Genomic DNA, 24,796 nt, shown 5'->3' on the forward strand with positions numbered 1-24,796 from the left:
TCATGGGGTCGCAAAGAGTCAGACATGACTGAGCCACTGAACTGAACTTAACTGAAAGAACTTACAGACACACAATTAGAATTAAAACATATTGAGGAATCTTACTCTCCTTGGAACTCTATTTCTGTTACAAAAAAAGAAATCTAACAAATGACATCTCTTAACAGACCTTAGAAAAGTTAATGCATCTATGAATCCCATGGGTGCACTATAACCGGGGATCCCATCTCCTACTACTATTCCTCAAAATTGGCACATTATTATTACTGATTTAGAAGATTGCTTTTTAAATATACCTTTACACACTTTAGACCGAGAGAGATTCACTTTCTCTCTCCCTTTTCCTAATCACATCAGGCTACATAAAAGATTTCAATAGACTGTGTTACCTCTAGATATACTTAACAGTCCTATTATTTGTGAAAACTTTGTAGCCAAGGCTTTATATCCAATGTGACAGCAATTCCCTCATGCATATATCATTAATAATATATTGTAACTACAAAAAGGAGAAGTGATATTTTTGACACTGAGTGGCCATGATATTTAGACTCCAGGAAAAACTGATTAAAATAAAATATTTTTGAAATTACAAAACCGGTTCTTCTTACATGTGTAGTTAGGAAAAGGTTAACTTGTTAAAATACTGTTTTGGAGCTCCAATTCTGCCTGGGAAACAAAAACAGGCCTGAGAAGAAACCTAAAGTTAACTCTTACCATGTCCTTGGAATACACAGCCCACTCTATCTGGGACTCCAGTCATAAACAAATTGGTGGAACTCAGGAAAAAAAAAAAAAGAAAAAAATATATATCAAAAAGATATTTTAAATGTCAAGTGGAAAACTATATCTGTCTGTCTATCTAAAATTATCTATGTCTCAATGTATGTCTTTGCTTTTGGATAATATGAAATTAATGAGCTCTATTTAAATTCAAGTTCATGTGAACTGAAAAAATTCAATATTAAATGTTTATTTAAATATAATTGTTTGCTAATCTAATTAAGGCATGTCTTAAATCATCATTATACAACACTTTTATTGTACCTAGATTTAAGGTAAACTGTCAACAAAAAAGTAACTATATATATATATATAAAAATGAGATGAAAACTTTTAGATAAACTCTAATAAAAATATTTTCAAAACGTCTACCTAAAATAATCTCTTAGGATTGGGTTAACTTAATTCATAAAATTGTGCTAAATGAAATAATTAAAGTTTATTAAATACCTAGCTCAAAACATTAATTACTGAACACTAACTTCCTCTTACAAAAAGTTTTTCTTACAGAAAAACTAAGGAGATTCTAGACCATTAATAAATATATAGAAAAATATATATATATATTTTAATGTGTAATAAATATATGCACCAATCTATAAAATGCTAATGTACAAGACACTTCATAGTTGCTAAAGATGTATGCTTTTAATAAAAAGATATAAGAAATGGCAAATAAAATGATGAATACAAACATATAAAAAAGGTTTCTGACAAATGAATTTTATGGTAAATGGATGTTAACTCATTGCTCTGAACTTTCTTCCTCTTCCTTCTTACATGTCTCGATAGATACAAATTCTTCTTTTCAAACACATTACACACTGAATGTACAAATAAAAAATTAAGGGGGAATACACAGGAACACTTTTATCTTCCTTATCTAGAGCTGATTTTACTAGATTCCAACGCAATATATTCTTTAAGCCTATAACTATTGTTAATATAGCTTTATTTGTTCTAAAATTTTTAAACTTACCACAAGGAGATATCTTGACAAGAGCAGAAAAACATTTCAAAGAATTGAAGGACTCTTCTCTTCCTCTGCCCATTTGGTACCGAGACAGGTTGAATAAACAATGGAAATCTGGGAAATTAATCTTATAGGGAAAGGGGTATGCTTGTATTTCCCCAGATGGATCCAACGAACTCACATGGCTTCCTCTTTGAAAGATCCGACCCAAGAGGGCCTCCAGCCTTCAACATAGAGGCGAGACAGCAAAAACCCCAGGAGGAAGAAATTCCAATACAGGCCATGGTGGCTCTAAAGATCTCCAGAAAGCACCGCCCTCAGCGGCATCGACCTTATGATCTCCCCTATTGGGGACAAATAAAAACCCTCACTAATCCAAGCTGAAAATCCGGTTTCTCAATAGAGAATGCCTCGGAGTCCTGAAAATATTTTTGTTGCCCTGCTTGCTTTCCTTGCTGGCGCCTCCCCCCAACTCAAGCTGAACTAATCAATCACACTTACTGGGCTTACATACCCAACCCCCCTTTACTTCAGGTTGTAGAACGGACAGAGAAAGGACCAATCCTATTAACCAATGACTCCATACATATGCCTTCTCCCTGGAGCCTTAAAGGGCCCTCACACCCTGAAGAAGGGAAACTAGTATCTCTCTAGGTTATGAAGTCCTTCCTTTGTGTATGGGCCCAGTAAAATTATTCATAAACGTTAGCAAAGAAACTTGGGCTTTTGCCCTGCCTCCAAATGGGACTTTCAGATATTGCTTAGATTATTTACTGCCCTTTCTTTGTCCGTGAACAATGTTTATACTACTGAAACTTTAGGGAGAGAGTTAGGGAAAGAACAAAGAACACTATGCAAAGAGTTTACTAATAAGAACTTTAAATATACTCTGGTTTGTTGGGACAAGTGTCAGGCCAAATCAGGAAAATTAATATTCCCTTGGTGTCTCTAATTTTCTTGAAGAGATCTCTAGTCTTTCCCATTCTGTTGTTTCCCTCTATTTCTCTGCATTGATCCTGTTCAATTCAATAATAGTACCTACAACTGGGAATAAATCAAATTTCATTTACAAAATATACATGATAATGCCTCTCTGAATGTACAATTATTACAAAAAGAAATCTTTGAAACCTTTTCTAAACATCTGCCCTCTTCCACTAATTTGGAAACTTTAGCTGAACAACTACCTGATCACCTATCTGCGTTAGACCCACGCAGATGGTTTCAAAGCAATACTCACAGCACTGGGTCTGGAACTGTAATTTTGGTGACTGTCTTGACAATTATATTTGTCACTCACCATTGCCTTCATGCAAAATTTTTAGAACTAAACAAACTCAAATGGTCAGAACCCTTTTTACAAATATTATAAATAAGTGGGACTTGTCAGGGAATGTTTAACAGGAGGATTCCAACGTGCTGTTTCTCATAAATCCTCTGTTCCTTATCAGCTGCTCCCAGGACTGAGGTCATAGGGTGAGACAAGCTTGAAACGCCTTCAGTAAACATTCTCCTTAGGACAAAACTGCTTAGTCTTGATCCTCTTTTTTAAGGTATGGATTGTCTCTTAAAATATGGATTGTCTCATTAATCCCTTGTTCCCTTGGTAACAGTTGCTGTACATTTGGTTTTCTGATCAAAAGAAATTTCTTGTACAACAGCCTATATATACTCACAGAAAGAGCATTAAAGCACCTTTGCGCCATCAGAGCTTGGGTCCCTGTGTCTGTCTTTCTCTTATCGTCGACTCCAGACCTCCAGGTTCTGGTCCATTAAAGGACCCCAAGATTCCAATGCAATATAGTCTTTAATCCTGTAACTATTGTTAATACAGCTTTATTTGTTTAAAAATTTTAAACTTGAAGCAAGGGGATATTTTGAGAAAGCAGAAAAACATTTTGAGGCATTGAAAGATATCTCCCTTCCTCTGCCCATTTGGTATCAAGATGGGTTGACTAAATGGAAATCTGGAAAATTAATATTACAGGGAAAGAGGTATGCTTGTATTTCTCCAGATGGACCCAACGAAATCAGTTGGTTCCCTTTGGAAGATCCGCCCCAGGGGAGCCACTGGCATTCAAGATAGAGAAGAAACGGTGAAATCCTCAGGAGTTTCCAGTACAAGCCATGGCGACTTTAAAAATTTCCAAGAAACGCTGCACTCAAGGTCATCGACCTTATGATATCCCGACTTGGGGACAGATAAAAACCCTTACTAATCAAGCTGAAAATCTGGTTTCTCAACAGGGAATGCCTCGGAATCCTGAAAATATTTTTGTCACTATGCTTGCTTTTGCTTCCTCCGCTCAGGCTGACTTGATTAATCACACTTATTGGGCTTATATACCTAACCCCCCTTTTATTGCAGGACGTAGAATGGACACATATAGGACCGGTTGTATTCACTAATGACTCAGTACATATGCCTCTTCCTTGGAGCTTGGAGGGGCCCTCTCATCCTGAGAATGAAGGAAGATTAATTAACATTTCTCTAGGCTATACACTCCTTCCTTTATGCATGGGCTAAGCAGAACTATGTATAAATGTTAGTCAACAGACTTGGGCTTTCATCCTGCCTCAAAAAAAGAACTTCCACACATTGTTTAGACTGTTTATTGCCCTGTCCTTTCATGAGAACCATGTCAATACGCTAGGAAAAGGACAAAGGTTGGAATGTAAGGGGTTTACTTATAAGGATTTTAAATATACTGTTTATTGAGTAGATGTCACGCTAAATCATGGAAATTAATGTTCGTGGCCAATTACACCACTGTTGATTGCGGACCCTATGGTATGTGGTTATCCAACTGCTCAGATGATATTAACACTACTATGTGTGATTATGTTATGCAAGTAACATGGAAGATTACCAACAGTTCAATGGAACATTTCCATGACAAAGGACTCCTTGGCTGGCTTGATGGTGGAATGGCACGTCCTCGTCCTCAAGTTGTCCTCAGTAAACAAATTGGGCCTGAACAATTGGACATCTGGAAACTTGCTACAAATACTGAAAAACTTGGAACTTGGACTGGATATTTCACAGGGACCATAGTCATAGTAACTATTCCTTCCATTATAATCATTCATATTTTATACAAGCTTGCATTCCCCTTCCTTTTGTTATCGCCATAGGAAACTTACAGTTTAATATGACTTTACGTTCTGTGACTTGTCTAGATTGCGAATTGTATACTTGTCTTAAATCTCTATTTCTCTAAAAAAAAACTAATCCCTTTTGATTCTTCGATCTCGATGTAGTCTGTGGTTGCCAGCAGATCTCCAACGACCCTGGAAAGAGGGTCCCATGGCAAGACATACTTTCCAGTTAGTCATTAAATTACTCTGATGATCTAAGCGATTAATTAGATGCTTGATTCTTGGCATTTTGGGGTCAATAGCCATTTTCACCACTGCCGCTGTCACAGACACTGCTTTACTAACTTCAATTCAAACACAAATCTTTATTCAAAACTGGACTAAAGATGCTCATACTATATGGGTCACTCAGGTTCAGAAAGATGAAAAAGTTCAAGATAAAATTCAGGAATTAAAAACAGCCATCCAATGGGCTGGAGATCAATTAATAGATTTACAAAAACAAGTTATTATGAAATTGTGATTGGAATTCTACTCAATTTTGTGTCACTCCTCTTCGGTTCAACCATAGTGCTTACAATTGGGAAAAAAAATCAAATTTCATTTGGAAGATATGCATAATGATGCTTCCTTTAAAGTACAGTTGTTGCAAAAGGAAATCCTTGAAACCTTCTCTAAGAGTCTACCCTCTTCCAACAATTTGGAAACCTTAGCTGAACAGCTAGCTGATCAATTATCTGGACTAGACCCTCGAAGATCAAGGCATTACACATAGTATTGGATGTGGAACTATAACGCTGATAATTATCCTGGTGATTTTATTTGTAACATACCGATGCCTTTCAACTATATTTGTTCAAACTAAACAAACTCACTTGCTCAGGGTCTTTTTCACAAAAGTAACGACAGTCATCCTCAACTATGAAAAAATAAAAAAGGGGGACCTGTCAGGGGACATTCAACTTTAAAGGATCCAACATGATATTTTCTTCTTTTGTGTGCCAATTCTCAAAGACTCTATTCTTTATCAGTTCCTGGAAAACAGGAACAAGCAGAGCTGCACGCAGTTCTCAGGACTGAGGTCATGAGAAAGAGCATCTGCTTGGAATCCATTCAGTGACTCCCTTCAGTGACCTTTTACTTGAAGGTAATCTATTCAGTTATGCCCCTCTTCCTCAGGATATGGAATACTTTCTGGCCCTTTCAATATTGTTATTTGCTTGGCTTTGTTTTTCCTCAATTTTTTTTACTGCCTAAAGCTGCCTTGTATAAAGATATATAAACATGTGCTTCTGCAAATAAAGCACCCTTGTTTCACTTGAGACTTGGGTCCCCTGCGTCCTTCTCATCGACTCCAGTCCCCAGGTCCCGCTCTAAAAAGACCGTGACAGCTCTGTCTTCAATTTCCACAAATAAGAGTAACGCTTCTTTAATCATATATACAACAGTTATTTCTATCCAATGGAGACTATGACCCTATTCCTATGCATTGTTCCTAGCACACCATCAGTCCCTGGTAAGTGTTCCTCTCCTCCTACGAAAAGCCCAGGCCCTTTAACATCTTGCCTACTCTGTTCAAGGTCAGTTGGTAGAACGTTATGTTTTATAACAGGCTGGACTATGTACAGAAGGGTTTCCTGATCCTAGTGACCATGATGAGTCATGTTCTAGTGTCACATTATTTTCTCCCCTGCCTTTTGCTAATTCACAAATACTACTGAATTTCGTAATTGAGGCTGTGTGTTTTTCCCGGAAACATGGATGTGAATGAATTGTATCTAATGAAGTCGGTCCCTTCATCTCGTTGATTCCTTCCCAGAGACCATCGTGAAACGCATGTAGCAAATGCATTTGATCAATGTATTACCAAAGCCAAGCTCTTAGAGCTCATCACACAACAGCCCAATAAACTGAGAGAATACTTGTTGGACAAGGAATAGTGACTTTATCCAGAAAGCCAGGAGACCAAAAAGATGCTGGACTACTGTCCCAAAGAATCATTTTTGCTGAGTTAGAATTCGGGTTTCTTTTACACGAAAAGATCTCTATAGCTTCTCTTCAAATATGGACTAACGGCAGTTGCTGAGTACCTGAACTAAAGTCATCAGAGAATACATATAGTGAAAAAGGCAAAGGATTTGCCACATCCACTGAGTCTGGGAAGTATGGCTCCACTATATTCCTATCTTGTGACTTTTGGGTAGGATCCTTGCCACACACATTACATTGCTGTGTGTTTTCTCCAGGATAAATACTTTGACACTACTGGTGAGATGTGAGGATAGGGTTATTATTATTTTTTAAAAAACAGCTGTGAAATTGGTGAGGAATCTTTCTAGAATGAATTCATGTTCTAAAGACCTGATTAATAAATACATATATATCTCACTTCTATCCAGTATGAATTTTCTCATGAAGCCTAAGATGTTGCCACACTCATGATATTTGTATGTTTTCTCAGTAGGATGAATTCTCTGAGCAACATTAGGGTGTAAATTTTGAACTTTGAAATCTGAAGACTTCTACCATATACCACATTCACATGAGTTTCTCTCATGTATGGATTTTCTGATGTTTAGTGAGTGCTGAGACCTGAGTAAAGGATTTTCCACAATCGAAACATTTGAAAGGTTTCTCTATATGTGTTCTCCGATGTCTTTTAAGTTGTGAATTTTGACTGAAGAACTTGCCACATTCATTACATCTGAAAGGTCTCTCTCCAGTATGAATTCTCCAGTGAAGTTGAAGATGTGGTTTTTGCCGGAAGACTTTTCCACACTCATCACATTTGTAAGGTTTCTCACCAGTATGAACTGTCTGATGCCTTAAAAGGGTTGACTTTACACGAAAGGCCTTGCCACACTCATCACATTTGAAAGGTTTCTCTCCAGTATGAACTGTCAGATGCCTTATAAGGATTGACTTTACACGAAAGGCCCTGCCACACTGATCACATTTGTAAGGTTTCTCTCCAGTATGAACTGTCTGATGCTTAATAAGGGTTGACTTTACAGGAAAAGCCTTGCCACATGCATCACATTTGTAAGGTTTCTCTCCAGTATGAACTGTCTGATGCCTTAAAAGGGTTGACTTTACAGGAAAGGCCTTGCCACACTCATCACATTTATAAGGTTTCTCTCCAGTATGAACTGTCTGATGACTTAAAAGGTTTGACTTTACACAAAAGTCCTTGCCACACTCATCACATTTGTAAGGTTTCTCTCCAGTATGAACTGTCTGATGCCTTAAAAGGGTTGACTTTACACGAAAGGCCTCGCCACACTCATCACATTTGTAACGTTTCTCTCCAGTATGAACTGTCTCATGACTTAAAAGGATTGACTTTACACGAAAGGCTTTACCACACTCATCACACTTGTAAGGTTTCTCACCAGTATGAACTGTCTGATGACTTAAAAGTGTTGACTTTACACGAAAGGCCTTGCCACACTCATCACATTTGTAAGGTTTCTCTCCAGTATGAACCGTCTGATGACTAGCAAGGTTTGAATTTCGGCCGAAGACTTTGTCACATATATCACATTTAAACAATTTCTTTCCTGTATGAATTTTCTTATGTCTCCTGAGGTGTGAGCTGTGAGTAAAGGCTTTGCCACACTCATCACATTTGTAAGTTTTCTCTCCAGTATGACCTGTCTGATGACTTAAAAGGGTTGACTTTACACAAAAGGCCTTGCCACACTCATCAGATTTGTAAGGTTTCTCTCCAGTATGAACTGTCTGATGACTTAAAAGGGTTGACTTTACACGAAAGGCCTTGCCACACTCACCACATTTGTAAGGTTTTTCCCTTTGTGCTTTGAGTTCTTGTGTTATTATTGAAGGATTCATAAAATCATTCCCATATGTATTAGAAACACTGGTTTGGACACAAGGAGGAATTCTTTGAAGTGGTGAAAATGAGAAACTGTTGTTGACAGAACTCTTAACTTCATTATACTCAGAGATTATCCTGCCAGTTTGAAATATCTGCAGTTTATTCTCAAAGTTACATCCAAACCTCTTTCCAAAGGGCTTGATTACTGCATCCTTTCTATCATGTGAATATCTTCCATCAGGCACATTTCCATTAACGCTTACAGGTGTCCCTTTGTAATTTCTTTTGTCATCTCTCCCTTGATACTCAAAGTCACACATATTTTTCTGACTTTCCCAAAGATGAAAATGTTTCATTTCACAGCTTTCAGGTCTTCCCTGCATCAATTTTTGGAATGTTTGTTTATCACTGTTCACTTTGGGTTGTAAAAGCTTGATCACATGTGTAGGAGCGATATCTACAAGATAAAAAGAATCGTAGTTATCCTGCTCACAATAATTCAAAAATAAATGTTTCATGTTGAATATATATTACACCAAAAGTAATACTTACATCAAGTTATGAAACACCACAATGATGACCTTAAGTGTTTAGAAACACTAAGGGAATAGAATTCTTAACTTAAGAAAGTATAAATTCACCGTTAAGGTAGACTAGTTTTAAAAAACATACGCCAAACACACACTCACACTGGACAATGTTATGCCAACTCTCAAAAGGAGAGTGTTTTTCTACCAGTACCCTTAGGAATGTCTCAACAGTTGTCTCAAATTGAAAAGAAAAATAATGCACTATCATTGTATTCTGCAAACTTACTGTACATAAATAAATTCTAAACAATATATTATATATTCTAACAGTCAATAATCCAAAACCAAGCTTACCCAATTAATAATTAACTATTCGTAATCGCTTGTTTACAACTGAAAACAAATGAGAAGATGAAGAATATGAATAAAACAATTTTTTGGAAACAACATAGTTTTCTAAATCTGCTATCGTATAACTATGTTCCTAAAAAGAAAAGGCATTTTACAACATTAACAAGTAGTATGTGTCAGCTGTATTGCAGAATACATGCTAAAAGACCATCATCTGTAAATGACACATAAATTAAGATGTAAAATAGTCACCAGTTTTCTGACAGCCAATAAACAAAGCAATCCCTACCTATGTTGTTGTTGTTCAGTCGCTCAGTCAGGTTTGCCTCTTTGCAACACTATGGACTGTAGCTCACTCCACTCCTCTGTCCTGGGATTTCCCAGGTAAGAATAGTGGAGTGGGTTGCCATTTCCTTCTCCATGGGATCTTCCTGACTCAGGGATCAAACCTGCATCTTCTGCATGAGCAGATGAATTCTTTACTACTGAGCCACCAAGGAAGGCTAATCTCTAACCATGCACTATTCTTAATTACCTAGTTTAATGGCATCAAAATATAATAAATAAAAAGTGAGTGCTTTGTGTATTTATTGACTAGGGTCAGATACAATATTGCTGAAAAATATTGCAAGTGAAACACATACAAGATATAATGTAGTTGAGGTATGACAGAAAACAAAATTTGGTAAAGCCATTATCATTCAATTAAAAAATAAATAAAATGTTAGAGAAGATATAATGTAAACCTAGAACAAATAATTTCACAATTTGTATGGAAATACAAAAAACCTCGAATAGCCAAAGCAATCTTGAGAAAGAAGAGTGGAACTGGAGGAATCAACCTGCCTGACTTCAGGCTCTACTACAAAGCCACAGTCATCAAGACACTATGCTACTGGCACAAAGACAGAAAATAGATCAATGGAACAAAATAGGAAGCCCAGAGATAAATCCACGCACCTATGGACACCTTATCTTTGACAAAGGAGGCAAGAATATACACTGGATTAAAGGCAATCTCTTTAACAAGTGGTGCTGGGAAAACTGATCAACACTTGTAAAAGAAGGAAACTAGATCACTTTCTAACACCATACACACAAATAAACTCAAAATGGATTAAAGATCTAAACGGAAGACCAGAAACTATAAAACTCCTAGAGGAGAACATAGCCAAAATACTCTCCGACATACATCACAGCAGGATGCTCTATGACCCACCTCCAGAATATTGGAAATAAAAGCAAAAAGAAACAAATGGGACCTATTCAAACTTAAAAGCTTCTGCACAACAAAGGAAACTATAAGCAAGGCGAAAAGACAGCCTTCTGAATGGGAGAAAATAATAGCAAATGAAGCAACTGACAAACAACTAATCTCAAAAATATACAAGCAACTCCTGCACCTCAATTCCAGAAAACTAAACAACCCAATCAAAAAATGGGCCAAAGAACTAAATAGACATTTCTCCAAAGAAGACATACAGATGGCTAAAAAACACATCAAAAGATCCTCAACATCACTCATTATCAGAGAAATGCAAATCAAAACCACCATGAGGTACCATTTCACCTCAGTCAGAATGGCCGCGATCCAAAAGTCTATAAGCAATAAATGCTGGAGACGGTGTGGAGAAAAGGGAACCCTCTTACACGGTTGGTGGGAATGCAAACTAGTACAGCCACTATGGAGAACAGTGTGGAGATTCCTTAAAAAACTGGAAATTGAACTGCCTTATGACCCAGCAATCCCACTGCTGGGCATACACACCAAGGAAACCAGAATTGAAAGAGACACGTGTACCCCAATGTTCATCGCAGGACTGTTCATAATAGCCAGGACATGGAAGCAACCTAGATGTCCATCAGGAGATGAATGGATAAGAAAGCTGTGGTACATATACATAATGGAATATTACTCAGCCATTAAAAAGAATTCATTTGAATCAGTTCTAATGAGGTGCATGAAACTGAAGCCTATTATAGAGAGTGAAGCAAGCCAGAGAGAAAAACACCAATACAGTATACTAATGCATATATATGGAATTTAGAAAGATGGTAACGATAACCCTGTATGTGAGACAGCAAGAGACACAGATGTATAGACAATCTTTTGAACTCTGTGGGAGGGAAAGGATGGGATGATTTGGGAGAATGGCATTGAAGGATGTATAATATCATATATGAAATGAATCACCAGTCCAGGTTCGATGCATGATACTGGATGCTTGGGGCTGGTGCACTGGGACGACCCAGAGGGATGCTATGTGGAGGGAGGAGGGAGAGGGGTTCAGGATGGGGAACACGTGTATACCTGCGGTGGACTCATGTTGATGTATGGCAAAACCAATACAATCCTGTAAAGTAATTAACCTCCAATTAAAATAAATAAATTTATATTTAAGAAAAGATATAAAGTCATATCATAAAGAACATGACAGAATATAGATATTACCTTTTTTAAACAAAAATAAATTTTGAATATTTCCTACAAAACATTTACTACTGACAGCACTAATTTGCTTTAAAAGGCTTGAGGTAAATTAATATGCTTTTTCTCTAATCAGAGCAGGAGACACACCCAATTGGACCACAAAGTGGTAAGAGAACCAGGATATGAATCTGAACCTACAGACTGAGAAAACTTATTTGAAAACATGACCACCCACTGAATGAATAAACTAGAAAATATTTTTTAAAAAATACACGGAACTTAGAAAATATCAAGGAAAATACAAGACAGAAGTAGTCTGTTTAACTATTATTCAACCATCCCATCTCAAAATGGGCTGTGAGTCATCATGGATGCACAGTGTGATTTAGGTCATGTCCTGAAAAACGTGTTCAATAAATTATCAGAGATTATCTTTACAGTGAGAGTATGTAGAAGGTAGAGGGATGTGATAGGTAAGAACAATGTTTCCATCCATATCAAGGTACTATGTGAGGACTGGTCAGGACTAAGAAAGGGCCTGCGTGGAGCATAAGATACACAGGTTTATGTTAGGTATCAGCTTGTGACTTCATGTCTTTGTGAAAATAACTGAGCGCACAAACTAATATACTGACCTTAAAAGAAAAGAACTAGTTCAGCAAGTTTATGGGCATTATACTATCGGCATGGGGCAGAAACAAGAGAAATTTTTAAAGTGACTGTGATATTTGCAGAAAGCAGGATAATACCTGTTATACTATTTACAATGTAATGTATCCAACTCTGATTTTATAACTTACAATGGAATGCTTATATTCAAGAAAAGCATACACAATATTCCAGGATATTGTGTAAGAATCTTATTAGCAGAAATCAGAAGGAAAATCCAGGAAAAGGCTATCTAAACCTGCGTTCCTCTGCCAAGTATGATTAACCTCTCTATTGGACATTTATTTCATTTCTTCTTCCACACATGTTCATCTCAAGATCGAGGAGTATCAAAGGAAAGGAGGGATTGACACTGACTCTGGAAGACCTTCCCAGTTACAAAAGCCTTTCTGAGGCATCCAACTCTTTTTTGTAGAAAAAGGCTTTATTTTCCTAGACCTTCCCTGAGTTCAAAAGAGCAGATTCAAACAGTTACTAATACATTAAAGGACATTCAAGGATCATACCATGATCAAGTGGGATTTATTTCAGGGATGCAAGATTCCTCAATATCCACAAGTTAATCACTATGATACACCACAGTAACAGTTGAAGACTCAAAGCCGTATGATCATCAATAGAAGCAGAAAAGGTTCTGACAAAATTCAAGTGCCATTTATGATAAAAAAACTCTTGAGAATGTCAGCACAGATGGACCCTACCTCAACATAATTAAGACTGTATATGTCAAACACACAGCTAGCATCATACTCAACAGGGAAAAACTGAAAGCACTCCCCTTAGCAACATGAATAAGACAAGAATGTTCACTATTGCCACTTTGATTGAACATATTTTTGAAAGTCCTAGCCACAACAATCAGAAAAGAAAAAGAAATAAGAGGAAATCAAGGTTAAAAAAAAATAAAGAAGTAAAACTGTCACTATGATGCTACACACAGAAAATTCCGAAGATGCCACCAGATGACTACTAGACCTCATCAATGAACAGAGTAAACTTGCTGGATACAAAATATATACAGAACTGCTGCATTTCTATACACTAATAATGATATATCAGAAAGTGAAATTAATGAAACAATCCCATTCACCATCTCAGATAAAACAATACAATTCTAAGGAATAAACCTACCTAAAAAGTCAAAAGAACTGTACTCATGAAACTAGAAGATGCTGATGACTGATACCAAAGATGACACAAACAGATGGCACAAACATATACCATATTCTTGGATTGAAAGAAGTAACACTGTCAAAATGACCATACAATCCAAGGCAATCTACATATTCAATGCACCCTTATCAAATTAACAATGACATAATTCATAAAACAAAGAAAAACTTAATTTCTACCAAAGTACAAGACCCTAATATCTAAAATGATCTTGAGAAAGAACAGAGCTGGAGGAATCATGTTCCCTGAGTTCAGACTATACTACAAACTGACAGTCAACAAAGTCAAAGTGAAGTCGCTCAGCTGTGTCCAACTCCTTGTAACCCCATCAACTGTAGACTACCAGGTTCCTCTGTCCATGGGATTTTCCAAGCACGAATACTGAAGTGGGTTGCCATTTCCTTCTCCAGCAGATCTTCCTGACCCAGGGATTGAACCTGGGTCTCCTGCATTGTAGGCAGATGGCTTTACCATCTGAGTCACCACGGAAGTGGTATGATGATGGCACAAAACAGAAACACACATCAGTAGAACAGGACAGAAAACCCAGAAATAAACCAACTTACTTAGAGTCAATTATTCTATAACAAAGGAGGAAAGAATACAGAATGAAGAAGTCTCTTTAATAAGTGATGCTGGGATAAATGGATAGTTACATGAAAAAGAATGAAATTCCAACATTCTCTAATACCACATACAAAAATAAACTCAAAATGTCTTAAACATCTAAATGCAAGACCAAATACTATAAAATTCATAGTGGAAAACAAATGCAAAACACTGACATAAATGTCAGCAAAATTTTTTTGAATCTATCTCTTAAGAGTCATGGTAATAAAAGCAAAATCAAACAAATGAGGCCTAATTAAATTTAAAACCTTTTTGCAAAGCAAAGGAAACCAAAAAAAGAACAAAAATTCAACTTTTGCACTAGGAGACTATATATGCAAATAATGCTACCTATAAGGGATTTATTTCCAAAATATAGAAACAGTTCATACAGCTTAATATCAAAACAAACAAGCCAATCAAAAACTGGGCAGAAGATCAAAACAGATACTTCTCCAACGGAGACAAACAGATGGCCCACAGTCACCTGAAAAGATGTTTGACGTCTCTACTTAGGAGAGAAATGCAAATCAAAACCACAAAAATGTATCACCTCACACTGGTCAGAATGACCACCATCAAAAAGCCTACAAACAATAAATGCCTTGAGAGGGTGTGGAAAAAAGAGAACCCTCCTACCCTGTTGGAAGGAACATAAATTGGTACTGCCACTTGGGAGAATAGCATGGAGGTTCCATAAAGAACTAAAAATACAGCTATCACATGAACCAGCAATTCCAATCCTGGGCATATATCCAGAAAGGATGAAAACTAATTCAAAATGATACATGCACCCCAATGATATTAGCAGCACTATTTATACCAGGCAAAACATGGCAGCAACCTAAATGTTCACTGACAGACAAAGGGATAAAGAATATGTGGTGCATATATACAGGGAAATATTGTGAAGTGAACGTAGCTCAGTCGTGTCCAACTCTTTAAGACCCCATGACCTGCAGCTGCCAGACTCTGCTGTCCATGAAATTCTCCAGGCAAGAACACTGGAGTGGGTTGCCACCCCCACAGCATAAAACACAACGAAGTAACACATTTTGCAGCAATATAGACAGACTTGGGGATTATTCTAAGTGAAATCAGACAGAGAAAGATAAGTATCATAGGATATTATATGTTGAACTGAAATAAATGATACAAATGCACTTATTCACAAAATAAACTCACCAGCATAAAACACAAACTTATGGTTACCAAAGGGGATAGTACAGGATGGTGATAGGGACAGGAAAGGGAGAGATAAATTAGGAGTCTGGATATATACAAACTAATGTATTTACAAAATAGATAAACAACAGGAACCTATGATATAGCTCAGGGAACTGTATTGAGTATCTTGTAAACTGCTGTATACCTGAAACACAACCTTGTTAATTAACTATACTTAAAAAGTGGAGAAGGAAATGGCAACCCAATCCAGTATTCTTCCCTGGAGAATCCCACAGACAGAGGAGCCTGGTGGGCTGCCGTCTATGGGGTCGCACAGAGTCGGACACAGATGAAGTGACTTGGCATGCATGCATGTATGCATGCACTGGAGAAAGAAATGGCAACCCACGCCAGAGTTTCTGCATGGAGAATCACAGGGACAGAGGAGCCTGATGGGCTGCCGTCTGTGGGGTCGCACAGAGTCAGACACGACTGATGCGACTTAGCAGCAGCAGCACCAGCATACCTAAAAAGAATGATTAAAACAAAAAAAAAAACACCTCTTGCGGAGATGTTCAAAAGATGTTTCACAAGGGTGTAAAAACTACTAAATGGGGGAAGCAGTCTATGAAACAAAATATGTTGACAAAACTGAATACCCACCAGCGAGAGAATTTACTTGGAACACTATCTTACACTAAAGACAAAAACAAACTCAAAAGGGTTCAAAACCTAAACCTAAGTCCCAAATGTATAAAACTCCTAGAAGTAAACGTGCAGGAAATGTTTCTGGAAACTGGACTCACAAATGATTTACCAGATATAACACCAAAAGCACAGGCCACAAAATAAAACCAGATATTAATAAATTGAACTATATCAAAATTATAAACTACTCTGCATTAAAGTGCAGTGAGTTTGAAAAGACAATCAACAGTAAAAGAGAAAAGATGTGGAAATCATACATTTGATAGTAAATGAGTACAAAGAATATATAAAGAATTTTAAGAGGGACTGATCACCAGTTCCACCATAGGGACCATTCCCCAATCAACCATCCAACGCATTGCAAATACAAAATAGAAACACTAAAAGTAACATAGAAATTTGAACTCAGTGATAAAATAAAATACCTACAATGGATAGAACAGCAGCGCAGCCAACAGCCCCATAGATATGAGAATGTGAACTTGGACAAAGTTGTCCTAGGATAAATTCCCATACCATTTACAGAGGCTAAAATATATGGTCCTTGATACACATCAACAACACTGTCATGGTGCCCTTGACAGAGTCTCCAAAGCCAGAAAATAACCTGGAAAGATGTATCAGGCTCTCGTGATACTTTCTCTCTCATCATCCTAGAACATACTGATCACTCTACTGGATAGCTTCAAGTGGTGACTTTGTACAGAGCAGGAAAATAACATTAGGAATAGTGTCTCCATCACAGTTTTCTGTTACCTACTAAATCCACTACACAAGACTCACCAGAGGCTGCCAATAAAACATAGGTGGATTATCACAGCCAGGAAACCAGATAAAATTTCAGACCTTCAGGAATATATTTCAAAGAAATTGAAGAGGTAAAATGATACAAAGTAAGGAGAATGGAACATCAGGAACAGTTGACATTCCCAGACTGGGTAGAGCAGCACAAGAGTAAAACTAATACAACATGAAGGTCAGACATTACAGGATCTTGAGATGGGACCATGCACTCGACCTACAGATGGCAAGCTAAGAGCCCCTGAGATTCACATATGCTCCCCTCGTAGGATCTAGGATCAAAAAGACGATCTCTCTACCCACTCTTACATTTTCCTAAGTAACAATCACAGAGGATCCAACCCACCGTCTTGTCCCACTCCTAAACAGAAAAAAATAGCCCTTTAGAGATACTCGTTTTTCTTTATATGTTGTAGTTTTGGCTACTTTTACATCACTCCCCACTGTCCAGAGCTTTTTCTCAGGCTCCAATGTGGAGATAATATTCAGATCAGAAACAGAAATTCTGGGACTCCCCTGGTGATCCAGTGGTTAAGACTCTGCATTTCCAATGCAGGGGGTGCAGGTTTGATCCTTAGGGAACTAGGATCCCACATGCAGAATGGTGCAGCCAAAAAAAAGTAAACAAGCAAGGGAAAACAAATAAATATTCAGCGTTATCAAAACAAAGAAATCTAAAGTGCTGTGGATTTTTTAAAACACTGAGCCAAAAGTCAAAAGGTAGAAAATAGGAAATCGGGTTTTTTGTTTTTTGGGTTTTTTTTAACATTTGCCAGTGAGCTTTGTACATAATTAAGCTCTGGGACAACCTCAGATATGACATGAAACAGACACAGCATCTGAAGAGGGTCCGTTTAACCTTCTGAAGCTGTGTCATGCCCCAGTCACCAGAACTCTCAGATGAAAGACATCAGGGCCTCCCAAGGGGCACACAGGGAAAATGAAGATACCCAAGGGCAGCTCTGGAAGGAAGTTATCCTCACCCACAGACAGCAGGTTCCTGTAGGTCTCCAGCATCACATCCCTGTACAAGGCCCTCTGAGCACGGTCTAGGAATTCCCACTCCTCCTGAGTGAATTCGATGGCCACATCCTCAAAGGTCAGTTGTTCCTGAAATGAAACCATATGTCACCAAAAGGGCCATGAAAAGTTCTCATTTTCATGCAAAAGAGAAGGGTAGTAAGGGGTAAGGATTTATGAGATCCTCCAATTAATATGGATTTTTCATCATTGTTCAAAATCCATGAAATATATAAAGATAAAACTCAACACTGTTTTGGCTATACAGAAGTGTCAGATATTATGTTCTACCCAGTGAGTGCAACTCATTATCCTGATGAGGTACAGCATGAGTGGTGTCTTCAGAGATGACAAACTCCACGGCACTCTTAATGGAAAGGTCAAACTTTTCAGGTATGATGTTGATAACAGCAGCAAGGACCAAAAGTGTCTGAGGGCTTCCTGTTGCTCTAAATTACTGTAGTATTACTCTGAACATTAAATAAGTACTTTACAGGCAAGAACCTGTCATCAATATAACAGCTCATTAAAGAATCATCTGTTCTCACCTTAGAGAAGAAATCCTGGGTCACAGACACTCTGAGAAACTTGACTCAGATCAAGAAGGGAAATGTTACATGAAGCACCTGAACTCAGAAGCTTGGGCTCAGCAACTGAAGCTTAAGCATCTAACACTGAAGTAATACCGAGAACATTGCAAGTCCTTTGACAGAGGGCTCCTAAAGAAAACTTGAAAGAAGTCCAAGGTGAACCTCCTCCCTGCCCCTGTCTTCTCTGCAGGGGGAGCAGCTCTTGGGCCTCGGGCCTTCATCCCTTGAAAATGGACACCTGTGACAAATTAGTCTCTACCCACTCCCTGATTGGGAGAACCTCCCCCCTGTTGAGTGATCACTGTCTGCAGTGGTGGTGAAGGACTGGAGACACTGACCAATGAGAGCCACAGCAGCTTGGCAGACCCAGGTCCCCAGACCATCTCACTTATTCCTAGCCACAGCTTCCAAACCAGTGCCATTTCAAAGCACTCTGACACAGCAGCCAAGTTCCCTGGAGCTGGAGCTGCCACAGCAGGGGTGGCTGGCTCCAGGGCTGGAAGTGGGACTGTGTTTGGGAGCTTCATCACTGTTATGCCAGGAACCCTTCTCTGAAACAGTAGCTCTTCTACGCCATGGGCTTGGCCCTCTCAAAGGCCATAGGGCTCTTTTGCCTGATGGTGGTCTAGCTCATCTTCTTCACCACAGGAAGGAGCTGTTTCCACCTCTCATAGTTCTTTCTCATGTGTCTGCCCTGTATGTTCCCTTTCCTGGAACTCCCCAGGCAGCCTGGGGAAAGTGTGGGCTCAAGGTTTGACAGAAGGTAAACAAATAAATATTGTATTAATATGAAAAAAAAAAAATCCAAGGTGAACAATGTGGAACGGCAAAAAAAGGTCACTATAGATGTGGATACAGAAACACAACTGTTGGTAATATACTACTTAAAACACAAACAGGCTTGTTTAGAAAATTCCAAGGCCACAGATTATACTGATAACATAATTTCAGCTGGAAAAGAAAGGTGATAAGTAGTTTTTAAATCATGATGTCCTCTACCTAAACCACAAACTTGCACATGCATGCATGCTTATCATTAAAAAATTAACTGACATGAGAGGATTCGTCTTTTCACAGATTTTTTTGGACAATTTTATATCATCCTTTTATTCACATGTATTTCAGCATCTTTCAGATGATAAAAATGTATCCTCTGTACTCAGCTGACTTTGTCAACAGGATTGTATACTAGGCTACCAAAAGAAAACTCGTAAAAACATTAAAAAAAAAAAAAGAATACTTGAACTCAAAATAAAATTACCATATACAAAGATACAAATACAATTTTATCCAATTAAATTTACAAAGCAAGGCATTAACAGAAGCCAAAGACTTTCTTTGCTTTTTTCCATTAATAAGACACTGATTTGAAATTAGAAGAGTCATTAGATTATGACCAAAAAAAATTATCACAATAGCAAAGTAATAAAGCTTCTTGGAGAATTAAAAATCATGGCAAAAAAAAGAATATGGAAAAAAATATAATTATTAAGCAAGACTATCTCAAGAAACATCATGATAGGAAGGAAACTTTCAATACATTCCTTCTGAAATTATAGTGGCATGAAAGGAGCTGTCCAGGGTGCCTGTCTTTTACCACCATACGATGCACATGAGCAGGGGCCACTAGAAGTAACAGGAGGAAAAAAACAGGGCAAGAGACACAGAGTTTGTCAGAGAGTTGAAACAGGTAGTACTCACAAACCTAAGGACATGGAAAGGTGAAAAGTGAAAGGATGGAAAAAGACAGTCCATCCTAAAGAGAGCAGGGGAGACTGTTATATCAGACAAAATAAACTGAAGAAAAGAAAAGTGCAATGAGATAAATATTGTATAATGGTAAAACAGTCAATTTACTAAAAAGCTGTAACAAGCAAAAATATATATACATCTAATATTAGATATCTCAGAAAAATGAAGCAAACATTGGACAGCCATGTACAGATCACACAGCCCAACAAAAGCAGAAAACACACGTATCTCAAGGACACATAAAACATTCTCTATGAGAGACCACATGCTAGGCCAAAATTAACCATTTAAGAGACTGATACCATAAAAGTATCTTTCCTAACAACAACGAAATAAACACAAGAAAAAAAGAAAATTCCTCACATGTGGACATTAAACAACTCACTCTTACACCACAGATGAGTCTAAGAAAAAATCACATGGAAATTTTTAAATACATGGATGAAAACGAAAGACAATATTACAAAATTTATAACACACAGAGAACACTGTAGGAAAAGAAAGTCTGAACTGTTAAATGCTTATAGTAAAAAAAAGAAAAGATCTTAAATCTGAAATCCATTTTTAGATCTCTAGGAAGCCGAAAACAGAAAACAAACTAAACTCAAGTTTAGCAGAAGGATACATGTAAATAAGAAAGATAAACCAGAGACAATAGAAAGAAGAAAAACATAAAAATCAACAAGCCAAGAGTTGGTGTTTTGAAAAACCTGTATAGGAAAAACCCATCTAGAGTAAGGAATTAGAATGAAAACTGACCTTTTGTAGTCCTGTGGCCACTGCTGAGTTTTCCAAATTTGCTGGCATATTGAATGCAGCACCTTCACAGCATCATCTTTCAGGATTTGAAATAGCTCAACTAGAATGCCATCACCTCCACTAGCTTTGTTCGTAGTGATGCTTTCTAAGACCCACTTGACTTCACATTCCAAGATGTCTGGCTCTAGATTAGTGATCACATTACCATGATTATCTGGGTCATGAAGATCTTTTTGTACAGTTCTTCCATGTATCCTTGCCACCTCTTCTTAATATCTTCTGCTTCTGTTAGGTCCAGACCATTTCTGTCCTTTACCGAGCCCATCTTTGCATGAAATGTTTCCTTGGTATCTCTAATTTTCTGGAAGAGATCTCTAGATTTTCCCATTCTGTTATTTTCCTCTAATTCTTTGCACTGATCACTGAAAATGGCTTTCTTATCTCTTCTTGCTATTTTCTGGAACTCTACATTCAGATGCTTATATCCTTCCTTTTCTCCTTTGCTTTTTGCCTCTCTTCTTTTCACAGCTACTTGTAAGGCCTCCACAGACAGCCATTTTTCTTTTTTGCATTTCTTTTCCATGGGGATGGTCTTGATCCCTGTCTCCTGGACAATGTCATGAACCTCATTCCATAGTTCATCAGGCACTCTATCTATTAGATCTAGGCCCTAAAATCTATTTCTCACTTCCACTGTATAATCATAAGGGATTTGATTTAGGTCACACCTGAATGGTCTAGTGGTTTTCCCTACTCTCTTCAATTTGAGTCTGAATTTGGCAATAAGGAGTTCATGATCTGAGCCACAGTCAGCTCCTGGTCTTGTTTTTGTTGACTGTATAGAGATTCTCCATCTTTGGCTACATGGAATATAATCAATCTGATTTTGGTGTTGACCATCTGGTGATGTCCATATGTAGAGTCTTCTCTTGTGTTGTTGGAAGAGGGTGTTTGCTATGACCAGGGCATTTTCTTGGCAAAACTCTATCAGTTTTTACCCTGTTTGATTCTGCATTCCAAGGCCAAATTTGCCTGTCATTTCAGATGCTAGTAAAGTAATGCTCAAAATTCTCCAAGTCAGGCTTCAGCAACACGTGAACCATGAACTCCCTGATGTTCAAGTTGGTTTTAGAAAAGGCTGAGGCACCAGAGATCAAACTGCCAACATCTGCCACATCATGGAAGAAGCAAGAGAGTTCCAGAAAAACATCTATCTCTGCTTTATTGACTATGCCAAAGCCTTTGCCTATGTGAATCACGAGAAACTGTGGAAAATTCTGAAAGAGATGGGAATACCAGACCACCTAACCTGCCTCTTGAGAAATCTGTATGCAAGTCAGGAAGCAACAGTTAGACCTGGACATGGAATAACAGACTGGTTCCAAAGAGGAAAAGGAGTACGTCAAGGCTGTATATCGTCACCCTGCTTATTTAACTTATATGCAGAGTACATGATGAGAAACGCTGGACTGGAAGAAACACAAGCTGGAATCAAGATTGCTGGGAGAAATATCAATAACCTCAGATATGCAGATAACACCACCCTTATAGCAGAAAGTGAAGAGGAGCTAAAAAGCCTCGTGATGAAAGTGAAAGAGGAAAGCAAAAAAGTTGGCTTAAAGCTCAACATTCAGAAAACTAAGATCATGGCATCCGGTCCCATCACTGCATGGGAAATAGATGGGGAAACAATGGAAACAGTGTCAGACTATTTTTTTGGACTCCAAAATCACTGCAGATGGTGAGGGCAGCCATGAAATTAAAAGACGCTTACTCCTTGGAAGAAAAAGTATGACCAACCTAGATACCATATTCAAAAGCAGAGACATTACTTTGCTGACTAAGGTCTGTCTAGTCAAGGCTATGGTTTTCCTGTGGTCATGTATGGATGTGAGAGTTGGACAGTGAAGAAGGGTGAACGCCGAAGAATTGATGCTTTTGAACTGCGGTGTTGGAGAAGTCTCTTGAGAATCCCTTGGACTGCAAGGAGATCCAACCAGTCCATTCTGAAGGAGATCAGCCTTGGGATTTCTTTGGAAGGAATGATGCTAAAGCTGAAACTCCCGTACATTGGCCACCTCATGCGAAGAGTTGGCTCATTGGAAAAGACTTTCATGCTGGGAGGGATTGGGGGCAGAAGGAGAAGGGGACGACAGAGGATGAGATGACTGGATGGCATTATGGACTCGATGAACGTTAGTTTGAGTGAACTCCGGGAGATGGTGATGGACACGGAGGCCTGGCATGCTGCGATTCATGGGGTCGCAAAGAGCAGGACACGACTGAGCGACTGAACTAAACTGAGACTATGGAAAAGAGAAAAAAAGATTCAAATAACTAAAAACAGATATAAAACAGGAGTGATTACAACTGAGATTAAAAAGATAAGGAAGTTCTATGACCGATAATGCCTATAAATGACAGAGTATCAGCGATACTCGCAAATTCTCAGAAACATACAAACTATTTTACTTATTAAGAAATAAAAAAAAATGAGACATGTTGAAAGTGGAAGTGTTGGCCACTCAGATGTGTTTGACTCTTTGTGCCCTCATGGACTGTAACCCACATGGCTCCTCTGTCCATGGAATTTCTCCAGACAAGAATACTGGACTAGAGAGCCATTCCGTTCTCCAGGAATCTTCCAACCCAGGGATAGAACCTGCGTCTCCCGCATTGTAGGCAGATTTTTTATGATTTGAGTCATCAGGGAAGCCCGTTATAACTAGAGAGACTTAAAAAGTAGTCAGAAACCTCTAAGAAAAATACAGGACCAAATTTGTCTGTTTTTATACCAGTACCACATCACCTTGATTACCGTGTAAGAGGTGTTGAAATAGAAAGACCTCCATCTTCCTGCTTCAAGAGGTTTGCTGTTTGCTCTTTGAATAGTTCTATGGCTTTCACCATGTTTTATTCTGCTTCTACAAAGGTTGTCATGGCAGTTTTGATAATGAATTGATTGGTTTACTGACCCTTTGTGTGGTTATTAACAGTTATTAAATGTTTGGTAGTACAGCTCTACCAAACATTTACAAAAGAATTACCACTTATCCTGCTAATTCTATGGAGCAAGCATGGTTCTAATAGTTTGCTGATTTCCCAAAGACACAAGAAAGGAAAACTAGTAACCAACAACCCTGACGAATACTGATGCAAAATTAAAAGACTTGCAAACCCACTTCAACACATATTAAAAAGATCTGGAGAAACAGACACAGAGAACAGACGGAGAGGGGAGGGGAGGAAGGAGAGGGTGAGATGTATGGAGAGAGTAACATGGAGACTTACATTACCATAAAGTAGAGAGCCAATGTGAATTTGCTGACTGACTCAGGGACTCAAACAGGGGCTCACTAACAACCTACAGGGGTGGGATAGGGAGGAAGTTGGAGGGAGGGGACATATGTATACCTATGGCTGATTCATGTTGGTATTTGGCAGAAAACAACTTCTATAAAGCAATTATCCTTCAATTAAAATAAGTTAAAGAAATAAATAAAAAGATCTGTTACCATGACCAAGTGGATTTTATTTATATAA

At 38.0% G+C, this 24,796-nt stretch overlaps 1 protein-coding gene and 1 pseudogene across 31 annotated transcripts in view; one reads left to right on the plus strand and one right to left on the minus strand.

Moving 5' to 3' along the window:
• Positions 1-1,409: 1,409 nt before the first annotated feature.
• LOC101110828 (zinc finger protein 160-like) overlaps positions 1,410-24,796 on the minus strand; it is a 51,372-nt gene continuing 27,985 nt past the window's right edge. For 20 of the 31 annotated variants that reach the window (XM_060399064.1, XM_060399063.1, XM_060399061.1 and 17 more), the window contains 3 exons: positions 21,254-23,559; positions 18,116-18,242; positions 1,410-9,150 (listed from right to left, as the gene is read on the minus strand). In XM_060399064.1, coding sequence (XP_060255047.1) covers positions 7,409-9,150; positions 18,116-18,242; positions 21,254-21,301 — 1,917 coding nt within the window. In that variant the 5' untranslated portion in view covers positions 21,302-23,559 and the 3' untranslated portion in view covers positions 1,410-7,408. The remainder of the gene's footprint in view (positions 9,151-18,115; positions 18,243-21,253; positions 23,560-24,796) is intronic. The other 11 variants (XM_060399067.1, XM_042231157.2, XM_042231165.2 and 8 more) reach the window with 1 other exon arrangement.
• LOC121816404 (ATP synthase F(0) complex subunit C2, mitochondrial-like) lies at positions 18,973-19,416 on the plus strand (annotated as a pseudogene).

This window comes from Ovis aries, chromosome 14, assembly GCF_016772045.2.
Source record: "Ovis aries strain OAR_USU_Benz2616 breed Rambouillet chromosome 14, ARS-UI_Ramb_v3.0, whole genome shotgun sequence".
In the NCBI taxonomy this organism is placed as follows: domain Eukaryota; kingdom Metazoa; phylum Chordata; class Mammalia; order Artiodactyla; family Bovidae; genus Ovis; species Ovis aries.